We start from the raw sequence: 19438 nt of genomic DNA on the forward strand, positions 1-19438 counted from the left end.
GTCATAGGAAAAGAGTTTGGGGTGATTTTTTTTTTCTGTCTTCTGCATTGGAATGTGGAAGAAAGAACCGCTAATCTCGGAGTGGTTATATACGTGAGAATTACCCCTCGAAGGGCACCATAGTAGGATTTTGCTTTGTGAGATCTGGCTGCAGTGGAGTATGCAGGAAAAAGAAAAAAAAAAAAAGCAGAGACAAAACTACTTTGACAAATATAAATCCATTTAGTACAATGCATTAAACATTAGTGTACCTTCGATCATGAAGCTATAGTTAGTTTCATACCTTGCAAGGAAATAACCTCATCATTTGACAAATACTGTTAGAGGCCTTCAGCTTTTGGGGTTAAGAAACTGTGCCTTATACTTTATATGTTACACTGATGTCAGGGGATATAAATTATAATTACAGGCATTACTATTCAGAGATGCTGTAGCTCCTGACTTCTGCATCCAAGCCTCCCTCCTGTATGTGTGTACCTCATAGACTTACCAGGATGTGACAAAGGAAATCTCCTATCAGCCCTGTCAGTATGGCTAAGAACTGGTTTTAGTAATAAGAAAACTGTCTTGATAAATCAGATAGTAGCATGCCTTTAAAATGTCTGTTTTACTGTTTCTTCTAAGATTTTGTTCTCCATCTGCTTTGAGGAAAGCAGATAGATTTCAGCATGGCTTTATAATAAATCTTCTCAAGGAGGGACTAGCATTAACATTTGTGTAGATTCTTTTTCATCTTAATCCAACCTTAGTTAATAATCAGAAAATTCTACATAGTGAGTAAGGAGATGTAATTAACCCTTTGACCCCAGAATCTTAATTGGCGCCTGTTGAAAACAGTGGGCAGTTAAAAAAAAAAAATTAAAAAGTAGCCTGCAGTGATTCAAAGAGCTTGGAATGTATGTAGTAGCTATCTTGAATTGAATTTTTAAAAATTCCGCAGAACTTTCAGATTAATCACATTTGTTTCCCAAGACTAGCGTTCCTGTGTTCCCATAAAAGGTTCTCCTGTCTTCCATCTCTCTCTGTCTCTCTAATCTGACTTCCTACCTCCTGCCACCTTTTAAGATGGAGACACACACATGAAACCACTATCAATGCTACTCTTAAGACTTCCCTAAGCAGCAGAGCAGAACTAACTATGGATGGGGATGACCCTCAATCAGAAGGTGATGGCAGTGGCAAAGGCTGAAGGGCAGCCTCGCCAGTCTGCCGCTGACCCAAGTTCATATTCCATTTCCGTATTTGAAACATAATCAGATCTGAGTTTTGGACATTCATTTCACACTGTAGATACAATTGACATGATAAATATAAAGGTAAGAAATAAGTCTCACCAGGGTTTTTGAGTTTAGTTTAGTTTTTTGTTTTTTGGTTTGGGGGGATATTTTGGTTTTGGAGGATTGGGGTTTTTTTTTTTTTTTTTAATACATCTGTGATGACAAACAACTAATCTGACGAGTTGTGTTCTTCCCACACCAAATTGGCTGTTATTTTTAATTGAATTGACTGGACGCTTTGTGTCATGTAGACATAGACTCATTTTAATCTCACCAGGAAATTGGAACATGTGTTGGAGCCTCTGCTTTGCCAAACAAAACTGGCCAGTTCTTAGATCGCTGCTGCTTAATAGCATCAGATGTTTAGCCTCCAGAAATTTTTTTTTTCCTTGCTATCATGCCCAAACATCCTCTACTGTTTTAGTAAATACATGAGATATGAACCTAATGTTACAAAATCGTGATTGCTTTCAGTGAGAACATAAAGGATGTATGTGACTGGCAAATGGCCCGCACTTAGTATTTTGGAGAACTACAAAAGAATCTAGTCTGATTCTGGTCTTGCAAATGTTAAGAGATATCCCAGGCTGTGTTAGACATCTGTGATGTCAGCATCTGCAAATATTCTAATAGCTTCATGACCAGGACTCTTGGGGAAGATAATTTCCACCCCTCTTAGACATTCTAGCATATGTGATCTAAGGGAAGGAGCTTTGGGCTTGGCGGTAGAACTGGACTTACTAAGTCTGGTCTGAGCAATTGTTAGGTGTTGGCCAGATGAAGATGACTAAGACATTGCCCACTGTTGAGAAATGCAGTCTCCTTGGGATTTGAATAAGTCAGTCAGGACCATCCAGTGTCATAAATGCTTGAACAGTATCATCAGGGTGTAGCAGATTTAATCCTAGCTTTGCCACCCACTGACTGTATGATCGGGTCCAAGCACTGAACCTCTCTGTGCCTCAGTTTCCTCACCTGTAAAATGAGTGTTTAGAGGACAAGGGGTTATCTCTCTGCCAGGTCCATCAGTCCTTTCTTCTCTCAGTCAGCCTTGTGGTTTTCCTGTGTTCCCATAAAAGGTTCTCCTGTCTTCCATCTCTCTCTGTCTCTCTAATCTGACAACAGCACTGTAAGGTGTGAGAAGATGGCTCTCATAGTTCTCTTTCTGTGTATGCCAGGGCATGGCCATTGGGTTGAGTGGAAAACCTGTCCATGGGGAAGGCTTAAAGGAGTGGGAGGGAGGGTCTTAATCTTCGTGAGTCAGCCTCAGGAGATCTCTTAGGTGAGGTAAAGACAAGTGGAAACAGATCCTTCCCAAACTTCCACAAAAGAAACATCTGTCCCTTTGCACTGGTTCAAAGCGAGAGTCCACTCTTCCACACTCCATGCTTGAAAGGTTGGCTCTCACCAGGCTCCAGAGTGGGTGGCAGTGTGGTCAAAGGGAAGGAGCCCACTAAGCAGTGTTTTGTTCCTTGTCCCATAGCTGATTCCAGGAGAGAGATTATGTGGCAAGGTGACAAGTCAACCTCTTGTGGGAGTGACCTGTGAACTCTCTCATCATCCCACTTCCTGTCTGTCTCCTGACAGTGGAATTCTGTCATCTGAACAATCATTCAAAATCAAGTGACAATTTTTAAGTCATAGGCTGCCTCTTAGTAAGCAAAGTTGCACTTCAGAAATGCTATGACCATTTCTTTCCATTAATTTACACAATCAGAGAACCTTTGTTTTAGTGGAGGCAGTCTTGTCATTAATTCTGACCATCACAGTTCGAATCCTGACTCCATCACTAACTAGGGAGGGGCACGGCCTGCCTTCACTAAGCCTCAGTTTCCTTGTCTATAAAATGTAGATCATAATATAATTACCTCAAATGATACTTGTGAAAATTAAAAGAGATAACACATGCAAACTGCTTAGCATGTATTGCTTAATAAATGGACGATATCCTGACCAAAAGCTTGTATATCATGTAATTTGTAATGTAATCATGTAATGTGACTTTGGAAATGTTTTCAGAACCTACCTAATCAGAGAAGGAGATTGGGGGCTACTCACAGTCTCTGACCAGTGGGCTCTAAAAATGGGTGAGGAAGCATGGAAGCCAAATGTCATGTGTGTGTGTGTGTGTGTGTGTGTAATGGAATCCAAAAGTATATATTCCCATGTACATACATAAATATAATACATAAATATATATATTTCATACATATGTTTAGAGCTCCAAAATATGTTCAGTATTTTAAGCAACTGAAATTATTGCTGGGCTTTGAGACGGTCCATGTTTCTACCTGAATGTCACATGCTACTTTCACCTTTCCATATTTAAGCATTAGGTCATTGAGTGTTGCCACATGCTCTGTTCCCAGTGTGCGTTTCCTATTTTTCCAAAACTCACAGCCTTTGGAAAAACCACTACCCTCGGAAACTTCTTTTTGTTTCAAGCAGTACTTGGGCCACTTACCTGGTTCAAGATAAATTACACAAAGTGAAGCAAAAGACATAAAGAGGATGGAGGGTAGAAAATGCACTTGGATTGCAAGAATTTGAAACAAATGTTCTCTCCATTGAGTGGTACATTGCAGTTGGGAGTCCGTGATGATCCGCACCACTTGTCAAACTGACAACATAACCCCCCATATAAAAAGTGGACAAAGGTTTCAGGAGTTAGAGATGATGCGTAGCTTCCTTCTCTGCCCACCCCCTTCCTTTTGTTTCCATTTCAGGAGTTGTAATAGACTCTAGATCTATCACAATAAAACTTAAGCGTAGAGTTTTGCAAAAAAGGATTACAGTTTGTAAGGTTTCAGCCTATAATCATTCACCCATAATGTATTGACTTTTCCTATTTGTTCTACCACAATAGGCACTGGGAGGGAGAAGGGTGTAATCCTTTATTAATTAGCAAATTATTGATGTCCACAGTAGTTCAAGTGGTGATTTTACTTGCTCTTCATAGAGGGACCCGTTTTTTTCCTTCTCGTTTCTTTACAGTTTCCGTTCCTGTTCAGCTATTTAATGGAGAATCTGGCTGATTTAATCTTTTAAACTACTGAATCCAAATAAATAAATAAATAAAGGCAACAGTTCATAAAATCATCCTGACCTGATTTTGTACATGAATATAATGTATCTTGATCAGAATGACAGAGACACAGGCAGATCCTGAATTAAGGAGAGCTCCTAGTCTTCATTCAGACCTTTTGTTTGTTCATTTACAGGGCGATGGTAGAATATCTTGGGACTTTTGTTAACCATGAAGAAAAACAGGGTCTTAAATTCAGTATGTGTTGCTTTGTGTCACATGCCCTATTAATTAAATCTCCATCATATGTTTATTAACTTAATTATATATTTATTTTTTCCGCAGTCCCTGGATGGCTTTGTATTTGCACTAAATCAAGAAGGAAAATTTTTGTACATTTCTGAAACCGTCTCCATCTACCTAGGCCTCTCACAAGTAAGTAAAATGACAATTTAGATTCTTGGCGGGGATTGTGAAGGCTCCTTCTGCCTTGTGCTTTTCCCTCTCCAATAGATATTCTGTTTAGCATGAATTATCAAATTTATTCTTTAATGCCTCTACTTGGCACTTCTTACAAAGTCAGTGGGAAAATTCTGTCCATTCGGAACGTTCGGAACAAACTTGTGCTCCAAAACTTTAGCTCCCCCTCCCCCCAAGGATCATTATTAATTTATTGAGAACAAATGAAGTTTCTTCCCTCCGTTGTTTTGAACTTTGAAACCTCTGTGCCCGGTAAGAGAGGGACACACTAATGGTGCTTCCCTTGTGTCCTATTACTGGATGTTTATGGAGTACCCTGCATTATCCTGGGAGCTGACACAATGACAGGGAGTCATTTGGAGTCAAGAAATGCTGAAAGAGACCATTAAAATGTGTTGCAGGGAAGGTTCCAGCAAGGATATATTTTGCTGCCTTTGCAAATGCTTCCTAATGCTGAAAGACAATTTCATAAAATAAGATAGCCTTTCATGATGTGTGGTTTAATTACTTGCACGTGTCTGTCAGAGGTTGAAAAGAAAAGAAGATGGAGGCAGCTGGGGCAAGGAACAAGATCCTAGATGTTATTTCCTGATATTCCCCGTGGAACACACAGATTTCACTTCCGTCGGATTCAGGGACACGGGCTGCATCTACAGAGTGCCAAAATCCCCTGAAGAAAAGTTTTCAATTCCACTAATTATCCAGATGTGGTGTTCTTTTCTTTCCCCCATAAAAATGCTGAGCATCTGGATATCTGCGCCCATACAGGTGATTGACGGAGTTTGACCCTTTTCATCTGGTGGTTTGGCATAAGGAGAACACAGCCTTGGTGGGAGGGATTTTGTATGTTTATGATGATCTGCCAAGTTGGATAATCTACTTCTCATTCAGTTGTCCCTTGGAGCTAAAGATGGAGATAAGATTTGTCTCTCTCCTCTTAAGCAAGACCCACCCCAGACTCACTGCTTCTGAAAGTTGGCACCCCTCTAAGGAGGCATCCAGCATGGCTGGAACATTTTGGCTATTAGTGAGCTTGCTGGGTAAGAGCTAAATCAAGAAAGACATTGGGAAATAATAAAGAAAGATATTTGGCATTTGAGGCGGTTGGACGAGGAGGAGAAATGTTGCCAAATTTGATTATTTACTGTTGAGAATCTAAGCAAGGGTCCATTAACTCTTCCTTGAAAAACACGCAAGCTATTGGCTATAGTTTATAGAGAAATTCTATTGCATGTGGGTTTTAGCAAACCAAATAATAGAAACAGGGCTATGGTTAACTCGTCAGTATTCTTTCATCTTGTTGAAATCTCTGGTTTTGTCATAGCCTTTCGTAGATCTTAATCCTTGTCTTAATCTGTTTGGGACGGAGTTTTTGAGAATCTCCAGTTTGGAAATGGGCGCACCGCCATGTTCGTTCGCACTGCTCAGAACTGGAAACACCACTGTTTGTTGTTCTGCAATGCCCATATTCGTCTGTTTTACGCAGAATATCCAACAAAGTTTAATATGCCAGTGAAGAAGAAGGATGAATAATTAGTTTAAGCAGGTAAATGCTAATTAGGGAACTCCTGAAAAGCATCCATTATATACTAGCTCAAAACACATTTTACAGCCCTGGTTAGTGGTGTAATCCAAATTCTGTCAAGGCAACTGCATTTTCTGTAATTGAGATGTGTATGTTTGCTTTGCATAACAGATGGCTCTGTATGCTTAGACTGATAGCTAGGAAAATAATAATTGCATTATTCTGGCCAAAAGAATATTAGCTCTTGGGTTTTGGCCATTTCAGTCAGTCCTCCTGCCAGCACAGCATATGCACATATATGGATTGGATTTTCAAGGAAATTGATGCATCTGGAATAGTGTGGCCATCTGAAATATCATCTGTTCAAGAAAAATTTGGCTTTAACCCTGTGCTGGTTTCTCCTTAAAAGCAGTATATTTCACTGCTTTTCTACTGTAACATTAAGTCAATCTTTTCCTAAAATCTGAGACAAATAATTGAGGTTCCTGCAGAATAAAGCAGCTGTGTAGACATGGAACAGTAGTTGGCACCTTCTGGGCAGTCATTCCCTGCTATTTTATGTGATGGGTTTTAAAGTGTGTATCAATAGTCAGCATCTTGCCTTGCCTGGGAGCAAACTCTGGCCCCAGTGTCTCTCACCCTCCATGGTACATGTGTTCAGTGTCCCCAGCAAGGGTGGGACATGCAGGTAGAATCTATGAGGTACAGAGAGCTTCATTTGGAAGTGATGAAGGCTAAGTCACAAGGAAGTGATTTGCATATGCCAATGTAGGTGTTCAGCATTCAAAACCAAAGTTTATGAGTACTTCTGGGTTAACACGAAAATAATCCAACTAAGGGTATGGGATGTTTTTTAAATACCTAAAGAATGAGAAGGAAAAAAAAAAATCTATGCCAATACTCTGGGAAAGAATTTCCAACCCAGTAAATGTTATGTTCTAAGTCCTAATAGGATCCTTGACATTCAACCCTTTTCAAATTTCTTCAGTGTCCTCTGACACTTGTAGGGGTACAGGGTCCTCACATAACACAGGGGGATGTGTTATGTAAAATGTGCTCAAAGTTATTTAATTAAGTACATGCTTAATCATTTACACACACACTCTTAATTGAATGCAAACCAAACACTCTCTATGTGTCCTACAACTTTGGCTCAGAAGTTATTCCATCAAATTCTAGACGGAGATAAGGAGTCTATGAAATTATGGTCCCTCGGTTCCTTCTTAAATAGTTTTGTTAAATAAAGACAAAGCATAACTCATATCATCAAAGACTTACCCAGCGAAACTGTTGAGGAATATTGTGAGCACGTCAGCTTGTTAGAGCGTAGTTATATCTGCCTTTGTAACTCTCAAAATATTCCTTCCTCAGTTTTATTTTCCTTCAACATGTAAATAAATATGGTGGCTTTAAAGTGGCTTATGTTCAGGAAAGAATTAGGATGATATTTTGACTTGTGAGAAAACTAAGTAGAGAAACTTCTACTGAGCTCTGTTGGCATGGTGTGAATACAGAGACAGAGCAGATTTCTTCTCTACCCTCTGTTGAGTGTAACAGCTTCTGGTGTCCAGTGCGTGCATGTGGCGGTGATTCTCTCTGAAGTATTTTCATATTGTCATGATGATGGGAGGGAAGGGATCTGTGATGAGGTTCAAACCGCCTTGGGCAGCCCTTTTGACTTTGCCAGAGATATATATTTCATTCAACATCCAAGATGGGGTTTCAGGTTATAGAAATATGCACTGTTGGCTTGCTTCCCTAGCTAAAGATGATTCCCAACTACTCACTGTGAAGACATCTTAAAGAAAGAGCCCCAGATAGCGATACTGAGTTTGATTTGTGTGGGGATTAAATGCCTTCTTATACATGGTGATAACATTCAGAGCTGCTAAAAACTAACTCTACTTTGTAGCTATCATGGAATAAGCATAAGTGGAAATGAAGAAAGAAAACAGTCTATTCCCTAGAACTGAAAATGTAATAATGATACATAGTAGGATTTTAAGAAACCTCTTCCGGGGTGTAAGGGACATAATCACCAAAGGATCCAAAAGAGACTTTTTATGATAAATAAAAAAAGTTTCTAGTTTGATATAGGACTTAGAGAAATATTCATTCATTGGCTTATACCCTCCTGTTTCCACAAATGCATAGAATAAATGCATAAATAAAAAATAATTGCACACAAAAAAATTAAAAACAGATAATTGCACAATATAGCCACGGTATAAGGAAAGAAAAGGTAAAATTAAGTCATTTTTTATCGCATAGTAGGCAAACACAATAGAGGCTCTAAAAAAGGATATAAGTAGTCTGATAAAGCCTCACATTTAGCAGTGAGCTCCCTGGTAACCAAAGCAAAGAGGGAAATACAGCCATTCTTCAAAAAATAAGGAAGCATTGCTTCTTAAGGAAAGCAAAGTTTTTCTGGGGCTGTAGTATAAAAATAAATCTCAAATATAATCTCTGTAGAGGTCAATATATGGATTATGACATATGGATTTGCTTCTGTTGGAGTTCACATTCAGAGCAAAGCTGTATTGACCATGTAACCAAGATGAACGAACATATTGCAAATCTCATAAGCGGACAGGAGACTCTTCCCCCTCCCCAGACGTTAGTATGCTAAAGATCATTCTGCAAGTCATTTTCTGACATCCAGGCCTCATAATAGCTTTGACTAGTTTGATGGTTTATATGCTTGTATAAATCAGCTTTCCCTCATCCATACACAAACCCTGCATTTTCTCTTAACTACTGATGAGAAGTTTAACAGTACAGTTGCCGGAGGCAGAGGACATGGGTCTCAGTTAAACAGAGGATGAAAAAGGACTTGTAGTTTTTGAAAACATTTTTCTTTGAAAGTGGGATGAGAAATGATGATTCTGATACACACCTGTGCCAGCAAAATGTTTTCAATTTAACATAGAGTCTTATTTAAAATAAAATGGGATCTAGAGCAAACTGGGAAATTAACAGATTTTTACATGGTGATATCATTAGAAAATACCCTGCAGCCAGCTAACCACTCTCTTGAGATGCTTCCTAATCTCGCCCCAACCGCCTCCAGTGCCAGCTTGCCCGACACTTCTCACCCAGTCCCCATCCTGGTGGAAGATACATCCTTGTTGTCATAAGCCCTCCGGAAAGTAGCCACAGACAAGCTTACAAATTGGCTTGTTTCAAGGCAGCTTGCTGAAAGGGGCAGGGTGGTCGCAGACAGAAGGGCTAATAAGAGGTGAAAGTGAAAAGGGGTAAATGATTGTTTTGAATTTAGTCTTTTTTTTTTTTTTTTTTTGGCCCTGCAGATACATTTACCACCAACTCCTTTCCCCATCCTGTTGTTGTTCATCCCCATACTCTAGATTTCTCTGCATTTGTTATATAGAATGGCAAATAAAATTACAGCTACAGCACACAAGTACAAGGTCAAATAAATGACAGAGCTCAGTCTATTTGTGAAGCTATTCTGAAAGGGAACCATGGTGCCAAATGTGGTTTATTTGAATAATAAAGAAGAATTAGATTCCCCTGATAACTTGGCCGAGGGCCAATAAATCACTGGAGGTTAAAGATTCTTTGCAACTGCCATGTCTTTCTTTTGCTTTTCCAAAGTGCACCCTCAACTCTTCCGTTCTCCCTTTTTCAATGCAAATCAAGTTGAGGTTAGTATGTGGTTAATATTCTCGCTTCCATGTTTAAAAAAGACATATATATATGTATATATTGCTTTAGTAGGATGAAAAAAGGAAGACACAGCTTTCCTTACAAGTTATTACTCTTGTTTGCATCATCACTTCCTAGATAGCTGGAATATAAAGACAAAAAGGTATTATTTCAATACAGCACGGGGCTTATGATAATGGGGCCACGTGTTAGGGTTTTGGGGGTTGGTGTTCTAATTTTAGACAATACTGAGATAACTGGGGTTCCTTGAATAAAGGAATACATGTAGCCTTCGGAAGATTGCTTTGTGACCCCCCGTTAAAGGCTTTCAAGTGGCTATACCTCAACTTAAAAAAAAAAAAAAGAGAGAGTGAAAAGGAAAAATGTGTAATTTTCGGCAGCTTCTGTGTGTGTGTGTGTGTGTGTGTTTCCCCCCGCAAGTCTGCATTTTTCTCCTGTTCTAATCATAAAAAGTTCATCACTTCTTGGTGTAACAAAGAAAAATGCCCTTTTGAATGTGGAAGCTCTGAGGGTTTAGAGACTATTGAGAAAATATAAGTATCAAAATAATTCAGAAACAGTACAAGGCCCAGTGGCACATTATCAATTTACAACATTTAAATTGATAAATGCTTGGTGGTGAAGGCCTACAAGGGCACTTTGAAAAGCAAATAGCGACCTGGTGAAGAAATTGATTTTCCCCCCCCGAAAATGACTGCATGATGCATCATTTGACTGCATGCTGTCCGAGTGCTTGACAGAGATAATCTCAGCAATCCCACGGGTGACCTTATCGTTCTCACCAGGGCAACTGTGTCTACGTTCTGACTTTGTGCATGTCAAGGTTCCTCCCGGCAGGATCCTTGGGGGAAAAAGTTCCTCTGTTCGATCCAGATATTGAACTGCTCCGTATTCCCCCTTTTCCTTCCACCCCACCCTCCCGAATAGGCAAACACGCCTCTTTATTTCATCCATAATTATGAATGAGGCAGGCAGAGCACAGCAGCTCTGCACTCTGTGTCTTCGTGGAAGCCATCTTCCTACCTTTTAGGTCACAGAGTACCCGGTGAGAACTTGCATTAGCGGGGATCTTTTTATCAGAAAGAGGAGGAACATTTCCTCATGTTCCTCTCTGGGGCTTTCCCCATCTTTAGCAAAACTGGAAAAAGTCAGACGGTTCCTTTTTCCTTGCACTTGCAAGGTTTGGGTTTTTTGTTTTCTGGGGGGCGTTTTTGGTTTTTTGGGTTTGTTGTTGTTTTTATTCCCTCCCCCGCCTCCCCCCTCCCCTCCCCCCTGCCCGGTCGACACAGAAAGCATCAGAAACTGTTTTAATCTACACCCTTTAGTTTTTCCTAATGTTGTTTCCTCACCCTCCAGGAACTTGAGGTGTTTCTCTGGTTACTTGAAAATTATGTAATCCTGACATAAGGCCCAGATCAGGCGTCCCCCTGTACTATGGGGCTTTGCCTCCCAGTGGCAGTCTCTGATGTGCTGATTCGATGTGATCCGTGAGGCTTCCTCAGGACCACTGGTGTTTACAAAATATTTTTTTTTTCTGCCAAAGAGGAATGATTGACCATTTTTTATGCCTCAAATTTTTCTGTTATTATATACAGTTGTGTGTGTGTGTGAGTGCACGCACGCACGCACCCACGCCTGTCTATGTATCAGTAATCTTCCTGCTACTCGGCTTGTCGCTGGTAATTACAATTCTTGATTAGCCACTTCTTGAAAGCAGCAAATACCCTGCCTGGCTTGGCACCCTCCAGCTACGGTCCCCACTGGCTTTGACACCCTCAGTTCACCACATTCAACCCCTTTTACCTCCTTCTTTCATCCACAACATTAATTCTGAGTGAACAAGACGTGCTTCCTTGCTTTTGACAAGATTTGCTGCAGTCTCATGCGACAAAAACCCAACACTCATTCCAGATTCAGAAAGTAGGATTTATAACAGCATTTTAATTTAATGTTGGATGTCGAACATATAAAGAGATCACAGTAGTACTAGAGCTGAAAATTGATGCCTTTTTTATTAGTGTCCTCTCAGAAGTGGGTGAGACGCTGCTTGTGCAGTGGAGCACAGAACAGCACAGTCAGATGAATGAGGATATGCTATCTGCAAGGAATCATATTTCAAGCCACTGTCGGCCTCTATTGATGTGCTCAGAGTTGAAAGGTTATGCTAGTAAATGCCATCCGAATTTCCAGCATTAGAAATCGGTAGAATCATCTGCTGGCTGTCACTTTATGCTCCGCCGAAATGCGCTGCATGGGGATGTTTTACTTATTTTAACTCGAAATTAATTTCTTATTACTGGAGCATTTCTTTCTTGCTCTCTGGCGTGCATTCATCAGTCCCCAAAGGGGACCGATTTTTACCAGGCCTTCCAAGTAAACCCAGATCTCTGAAGGAAAATGAAGGAAAGCTGGAAAACATACATGAGAATTACACTCCTCTTGTTTATTCCTTTGAACATATTTTACCAGGCCCTGAGACTAAAACACAGAAAGTCTTGTCTGCAAAAGGGAAGGCTTGTCTAGTTAGACTGTGTCTTAGCACTGTGAGACAATAAGACATAGGCTCGCCATCTTCAGATGTATGATTTGAAGACCTTTTCCATGGCTCCTTAATTTCTGGAGGTGGTGTGATCAAGAGAAAAAAAAAAAAAAAGAAAAGAAAGCGTCTTCATTTCGTGGGCTTGGGAAACGTAAAAGCAGAAAACAATACTTTTTGAGGAGCTAGCTTGTTTTATTTGCATGGATAAAATGGTGTTTTCACTCTTGCTTTGAAAGTAGAGAGCTGAGCAAAAGTGAGATGGAGAAGAAAATTTAGTCATCATTCTAAGTCTGTAATTTATTCATTTTTAAATAATGAAATGGTGTTTTTCTGAATTAACCCATGTATTATTCATGCAGGCGTTGGCAATGTAATATCCCCGGTTTTCTGGAAAGCAATGTACATTTCTTTGCCTGACAAGCAGTATTTTCTATATGGTATTAATTTAATGGCTTATTTTATTATGCAAAGTTGGAAAGTAAAGATAATTTCTGTCTATAATGTGGTGCTTACATAGGCAATATATGCAAAATAATACCTCCACACCCAAACCAGCTCTCCTTCCTCACTTAGCCTGGACCCTGTGAGACTGATGAGCGAAGGCACACTGCTCATATGAAGAATAAGAAATAACTTGACCTCTTGGGAAGGAGGTCATGGAATCGTTAAATTCATGTGAAATCCAAATTTCATTTCTACACACACACATTCAATCTATATTGGGTTTTAGCTCTTACATAAGAAGACATGGTTTTCATGACAGGGGTAACATGGCAACAATTTCAGTGATAATTTCAGTTGGAATATAATAAGGAAATTGACTTTAGGTTTTTGCATAAGTTCTAGAACTAGGCTGATAACCTGAAAATCGATGCCAGTTTCAGACAACAAATGCCCTGTGGCTTTTATCCTTCTTCTTTTCTTAGTCCCCCTTGGACGACTGTCCAAAGAGGCAATCGCTTTCTCCTAAGTAGTCATGATTTAGAGCATCTTTTTGATGTACATGCCTGTGTACATATAGGAAGGTATCCATTGCTTTCTTTCTGATAGGACTTTTTATGCCTACTGCATTTTTGTCTACTGATAGAAATAATTTCCTAAGTGATTCACTAAAACAACAAACCGGGTTGCCCTTTGGGTGTCTCCTCCCCTTTCAGCCTCCTACAACTGTAAAGTTACCACCTTCGGTAATGAACAAACCTTCCTCTGATGTTGTTCATTTGTACTAGGCTGGCAGATGAAATCTGTTACTTTCAATAACTGTGCAAACTTTTTGAGGGCAGGAGGAACTTTTCCCTGGGAAGGAAAAAAAGCAGTTTGGGATTGGATTTTTTTCAGGGCAACTTCAGGCCCTTAGCGGAGGGGACAAAAAAATACCTGGGCACCAGGTGTGGCATTTCGTAGATCTTAGAAGTCTGTCGGTAATTCAGCATTTGAATTCAGGGAAAGAACCAGACATTCCATTTAGTTTTTCTTTTACATTTTGGAGAAGCAAGCTGTGTATCAAGCAGCCTCCTCCCTTTTGGCCTTTCTGCCCAATAGGAGCCTTGTTTTAGAACCACAGGCAGTCCCTTTTAGTAATGCTTTGCCAAGGAAACAATAGAAGATCGTCTCTCGATTAGGAAAGAGCCATGGCTTTAAGGAGCATAAAGACATACATGAAACTCTGAGCTTTATTATTGCTCTGTAGTCTGGCTGGACTTCTGGGTGTTTGTTCTTATTATATTTTTATTAGATGTTTAGATCTGGTTCATCAAAGTCCCTAATTGTTAAACTTGATACTTTGGGGAGCTTAAAAAACATTTGCACTGAATGTGCTTGTCTGTATATAGGAGAAACGCCAAGAAATGCTTCCAGAGAACAGGAATGGTAGCATTAGCTAGTTCTGGTCCTTTCCCATAAAATATACTGGCTTGTTTTCTTTTAAGAAATGTTGAGGCTAGCAAAACTGCTAAGTGACAAAATAAAAATTATTTGTATTGCAAGGTGCTCCTGTAAGTGATGAGTTTCTTTCTTGCTTTTAAGGGTCTCTGCAAAGAATCATTATCTCCTTGGCAGAATCTAAATGGAGGCGGGGTGGAGGGGAGAAGTAATGGAAAGAGAGAGGCCCCAAAATTCAAAGTGTTCAGAGGCATTCCACTTTAAGATCCTCAAAAATGACTATGTAGAAAATGGGATTCTGTTGGCAGACCACTTGTTAAGAACAAGAAGGGCTCACCATTCCTAGCAAGAATGGGGATAAAACTCAGTCGCCCAGTGTGATAGGAGGGTTGTTTGCAACCCCCTGTCCAGATGAGGGGAACACGATGAGACCATGCACTCTAGCTGGCCAGGATCACTTTGAGTCGCTGTTCACCAGAAGCTTAGCATGCTTATGATGTCCTGTCTGTCTATCTGTGGGAATGACAAAAGTCTGCACATCCCTCAGGCTAGAAGATGTAAATTAGAGGAAAATAAGAGGTGAGACTAGGAACTAATTCCCTGAACTTAAAAAAAAAAGAAAGAAAGAAAAGAAAAGAGAGAAAAGATAAAAGAAAAAAACATAATTTTTCCAGTTCATTAATTAAAATTGACATTGCAGGGTTTGCAAAGACCAGGAAACGACTGTGCCATTTCACTACATTTCAAAACCTTTTCACTTGAGCAGACAAGTAAATCATGCAATTACGGGGACTCATTCAGCTCTTTAGTAAAAACACAGGCCTGCAACCTTGGGTGTAAAATACATTGAAATTAGAAGAGTTGAACTGAAGATATTTCTAAAATGTCACAACTGCTCCATGACACTGGATGATATGTTTATCCATTCATTATCACCGAGAACACCTGGGGCGGTGCTCAGGAAATCAGATAGTGCCTTTTAAAATAATTATAAAAGAAGCCTAGATTAGCAAGCTGAGGGGAAAACAGACAATCCTAAATCACGATGTTACTAATTCTGATCTGTTTGGGGGCATCAGCTTCCAAGTCACAACAGTGTAATAACTGAGTGCAACCGTCAGCAGCACTGAGGAGAGAGAGTGCCAAGTACGACTCTTTCTAAAAAGCACATGTTTTCCTGGAGATGAAATCCCAAGCATTCATTTTCTGTTTACAGAATGAAACACCATGTCCACCGAGGGTGATTCTATTGTCAGTTTCTGGCTTGATCTTTTTTGTCTAATGGCCATTTGGTGTTTGGAGAGGCCAGAGAAGGCACTCTGGACTGCGATCCCAGATACCTGGTTCTGGGCAGGCCTCGGCTGCTCATCAGGGCGGTGACCTTCAAGAAGGCCCGGATCTTCATTCCTCTTAAGTGTGAAATGAACGGGCGATTTCTCAGACTCCTTCTTCTTTAAAACCTGTGCTCTGAAATTCATTCAACACTGGACATTTTCTCCTAAGCACGAGGGTAGGGGCGGAGGAGGGGAGGCTGGGAGAAGTAGGCTATTTTATTTTTAACCTTCAAAGGAATTTAGTTGAGCAGATGCTACCCCGAACTAGTCAGAGTAGGAAAGAAATAATATGGCTTTTAAAGGGCACATCTAGCATATCTACTGGGGTAAAGTAATTCTGGCAATGCTTCAAAGGATATAACTTTTGATGGTAAAGTAGGTAGGCTATGGAATGAAATCACATATGGCAGGCTGTCAAAGTCTCCTACACTTTCAGTACATTTATATAAGTGCAAATGGAGGCTGTGTAGATGGAGCAATTTCCTGCTAAGACTGCTCTCAGATTATCTGATATTATTTGACTAAATTATCTCTGTAGAAGCCGAGGACAACTTTTATGATCAAATATTTTGAAATTAGTTTTCCTCGTTGGCAGATTATCTGAAATATGAATTGCTCTCGTTCGAGCACTTGAAATTGAAAGGCTTTGGTAATAGCAATTATAGAAAAACAAGGGTACTGAAGTGCTGTATATCCTGCTGAAGGGGATATGTTTATAGGTCAGTGATGTCAATAACGGTATTTCTCCCGGATACCTCAGCGCTACCCTTTTATTCTGGGCCAGTTCAAAGGACAGACTGACTTTCTCTTTAACCAGGGTATTTAGTTTTTGAGGATGAATAGTGATTTCATTGACTCTGGACATTTAAACACAATCAATTCATATTTGTTACATTTCCCAAACCTTTCCAAAGGCATCTGAGGATCTAAAGAGTGTGAACGCACTGAAAATGGATAGAAGTCTAAATAATTCTGAGCTATGGTTATCTGTACGGTTGACGTGTGTGCCTCTGGTGTCTTCTCTGTGAAGCTTTTTATATCACTCTGTGGACCTGCTCTGCTCACATTTATAGCTTCACAATGAAGAGTGACTCTAAATATCCTTTATAAAGCCCTTACCAGTGCCAGGCATTATTCTGAGCACTTTCCTATGATTAAAGTTTGTAATCCTAACCATAATAACTATCTGTATTTTATAGATAAGAAAACAGAGGCTCAGAGAAGTCAAACAACATGCCCAAGGTCATACCTCTAGGAAGTGGTGGAACTTGCACTTAAACCCATCCCACTTTACCCCAAAGCACTCACTATTAACTGATATTGCCAGCTGCCTCTGGAAAGTTTTAGGTAATTAACAAGTAGAAGGATTCCAGGTTTATGGGTTAAGAGAAACTGAGACATGGAGCAATTAAGCATCCTGCTCAGAACCATAAAATAGTTATTCCCACAATGCCACTGTATATAAATGAACTTCTAGAAACATTGGTAAAGTTATAGAGATCTGTCCAAAAATTCTGATATCTGACATTATTGGAACTATTCCAGGATTCAGTAGCAGGGCCCAGTAATCAATAATAAGGGTCTAAACCCAAGAGACCCATGACATTTGCCACACATTTAATGTACATTCATTCATGCCAGCATTCAGCTAAAACTGAGTGACGCACAGGTGTCCAAAACTGTGCTCAAAACTGATGTTATCCAACACGGTTCCTGTCTTCAAGGACCTGGTGTCTTCAAGATGCCATAGACATGGCACCCAACTTGCAGTTACCTGTAGAGAGACGATGGCAAAAATATTAATGAATAATGAATGTCACGCGTTAACAATAAAGAGATGCACTACAGACCACAACAGAGATTGAAGATGACTAACTGCATGGAGAAGTTTGAAAATGATTTTCCACCAAGAATTATTTTTAGCCTGGGCCTTATTGGACATTTTCCACATGGACAAGTGGCAGGTGGTATTCCAGGCCAAGGGAGGCATATTTGCAAAGTCATTTCTTGTGGCAAGAGATGAGTCTGGAAGGTGAGGACAGTGACAGATTGGAAAGGGTGTTCTAGGAAACTACAGAAATTGGACTTTCTGCTTTAAACCCTGGGGAGCCTTAAAGTGTTTTAAAGGGAAAAGTGGAATGGTAGATCTGTGCTTCAGGAAAAAAAAAAAAAAATTATTCAGGCAAAAAAAAAAAAAAAAAATTAAAAGATAGGTGGCATCTTCCAATTAAGTACGAAAATTTAATAATTTAGTATTTACTAAAATATAAATAAATAATTTAATAAAATGTCAAGGGAGAGTGAAAAAATGAATCACAATAGGACGTGTCAATGGACATAAAGAGAAGGGGATGGATTTCAGAAGCCCTTTTCGGATAAGATCTAAGCTTTGGTGATCGGTCAGATGTGGTAGAAAACAGGGAGGAAGTGTTTTTCTAAAACATTGTTCCAATTTCGGGATGTAGTGTTTGAGAAAGTCGTAGGACATCTGTTGGATAAATAGGCTTTAGGGCTAGAGAGAATGGGTTTAAAGTTGCAGACTGGGAAATAGTTAGCATATACATTGTACCTGTACCCAAAAGAGGTGGATAAGATTATGAGGGTTCTTGAATTTGCAGTTCAAGGAGGAAGTTGGGACCACTGGGAAAGGAATTTTGAGAAGATTCCAATTTACAGACAGGCAGAAGAAGAGAAGGTAACCTATAAAATAAAGTACAAATTATCAGAAAGTGACCTAGAGAGTCCCTTCCCTCAAGAAGACTCTAGAAGTTGTGATTAGGAAGGTCAAAGAAAAAGACATTTTTCAGAAAGGCTGTGATCGTGTGCCCAAATGTTAGGTAATATGAGGACTGGGAAAAGCCATTGTATCCATCAGTTAGAAGATTACTAGTGATGGGAATGTTGTCACTGACACCACGAAGGTTGAAGGTTGTACGATGTACAAATACACTGAGTTGTGTTAACCTCTCTTCAAGCAGTTAAGAGGTAAAAAGTTTGCGTAGGAGAAGGGGAAGGTGCAAAGTACTTTGAGGGAGACATAGGGCTGATAGATCTCATTTTTAGGCTTAGATGACTTTAACTTTAGGTTGAGAAGCTGAACATGTAGAAAAGATATATTAAAGATTCAGAAGAGAGATCATCTTTGGACCCAGGTCTCAAAATGATAAGCTTAGTGCTGTGAAGGCCTTCCATGAATCTGAGAAATAGAGAACTATTTCTTTTCTGCTGGAGAGAAGTTGGGGAATGCAGTTTGGAGGTAGAAGTGGGGAAGGAGAGAGATCAGTTGCAGAGGAATCGACAGTGTTGCTCACTGGGTAAAGGTGAAGCCAGAAAAAGACAATGTAGTTGCTTTTGGTGGGATTGATCAACTTTGGTCCATCCATTCAGGGGTGCAACTGACAGATGTAAGAAGTACCAGTGATACCAGCTCTAAGAAAGATCAAAGCAGGAAAGGCCAGTCATAGGTCAAGGTCAGGGTAATTAACTCCCTTTTCTGTCAAACCTGATGATGGTATCACCCATGAGCCAAAAATCCTAGGACATTCTGGAAGGAGAATGGGCCAATACCTTGTGCAATTGACTAGCACCATTTAAAGTAGCTTATTGGGCACCAGTGTGGTCTGCCGGTTCTGATGATTCCACTTGGAATTGATGATGAGGTCCACAAAGGATATAAGAAGCCAAGATCCA

At 39.9% G+C, this 19438-nt stretch overlaps 1 protein-coding gene across 3 annotated transcripts in view; it reads left to right on the forward strand.

Annotated features, from left to right (window-relative positions):
* Window positions 1–19438, forward strand: part of NPAS3 (neuronal PAS domain protein 3) — an 847978-nt gene that overhangs the window by 606361 nt on the left and 222179 nt on the right. For all 3 annotated transcript variants that reach the window (XM_045067735.1, XM_045067737.1, XM_045067736.1), the window contains exon 4: window positions 4648–4737. In XM_045067735.1, the coding sequence (XP_044923670.1) occupies window positions 4648–4737 (90 nt within the window). The remainder of the gene's footprint in view (window positions 1–4647; window positions 4738–19438) is intronic.

Source organism: Mustela putorius, unplaced genomic scaffold, assembly GCF_011764305.1.
Source record: "Mustela putorius furo isolate JIRA1106 unplaced genomic scaffold, ASM1176430v1.1 tig00003898_pilon_pilon_pilon, whole genome shotgun sequence".
Taxonomy (NCBI): domain Eukaryota; kingdom Metazoa; phylum Chordata; class Mammalia; order Carnivora; family Mustelidae; genus Mustela; species Mustela putorius.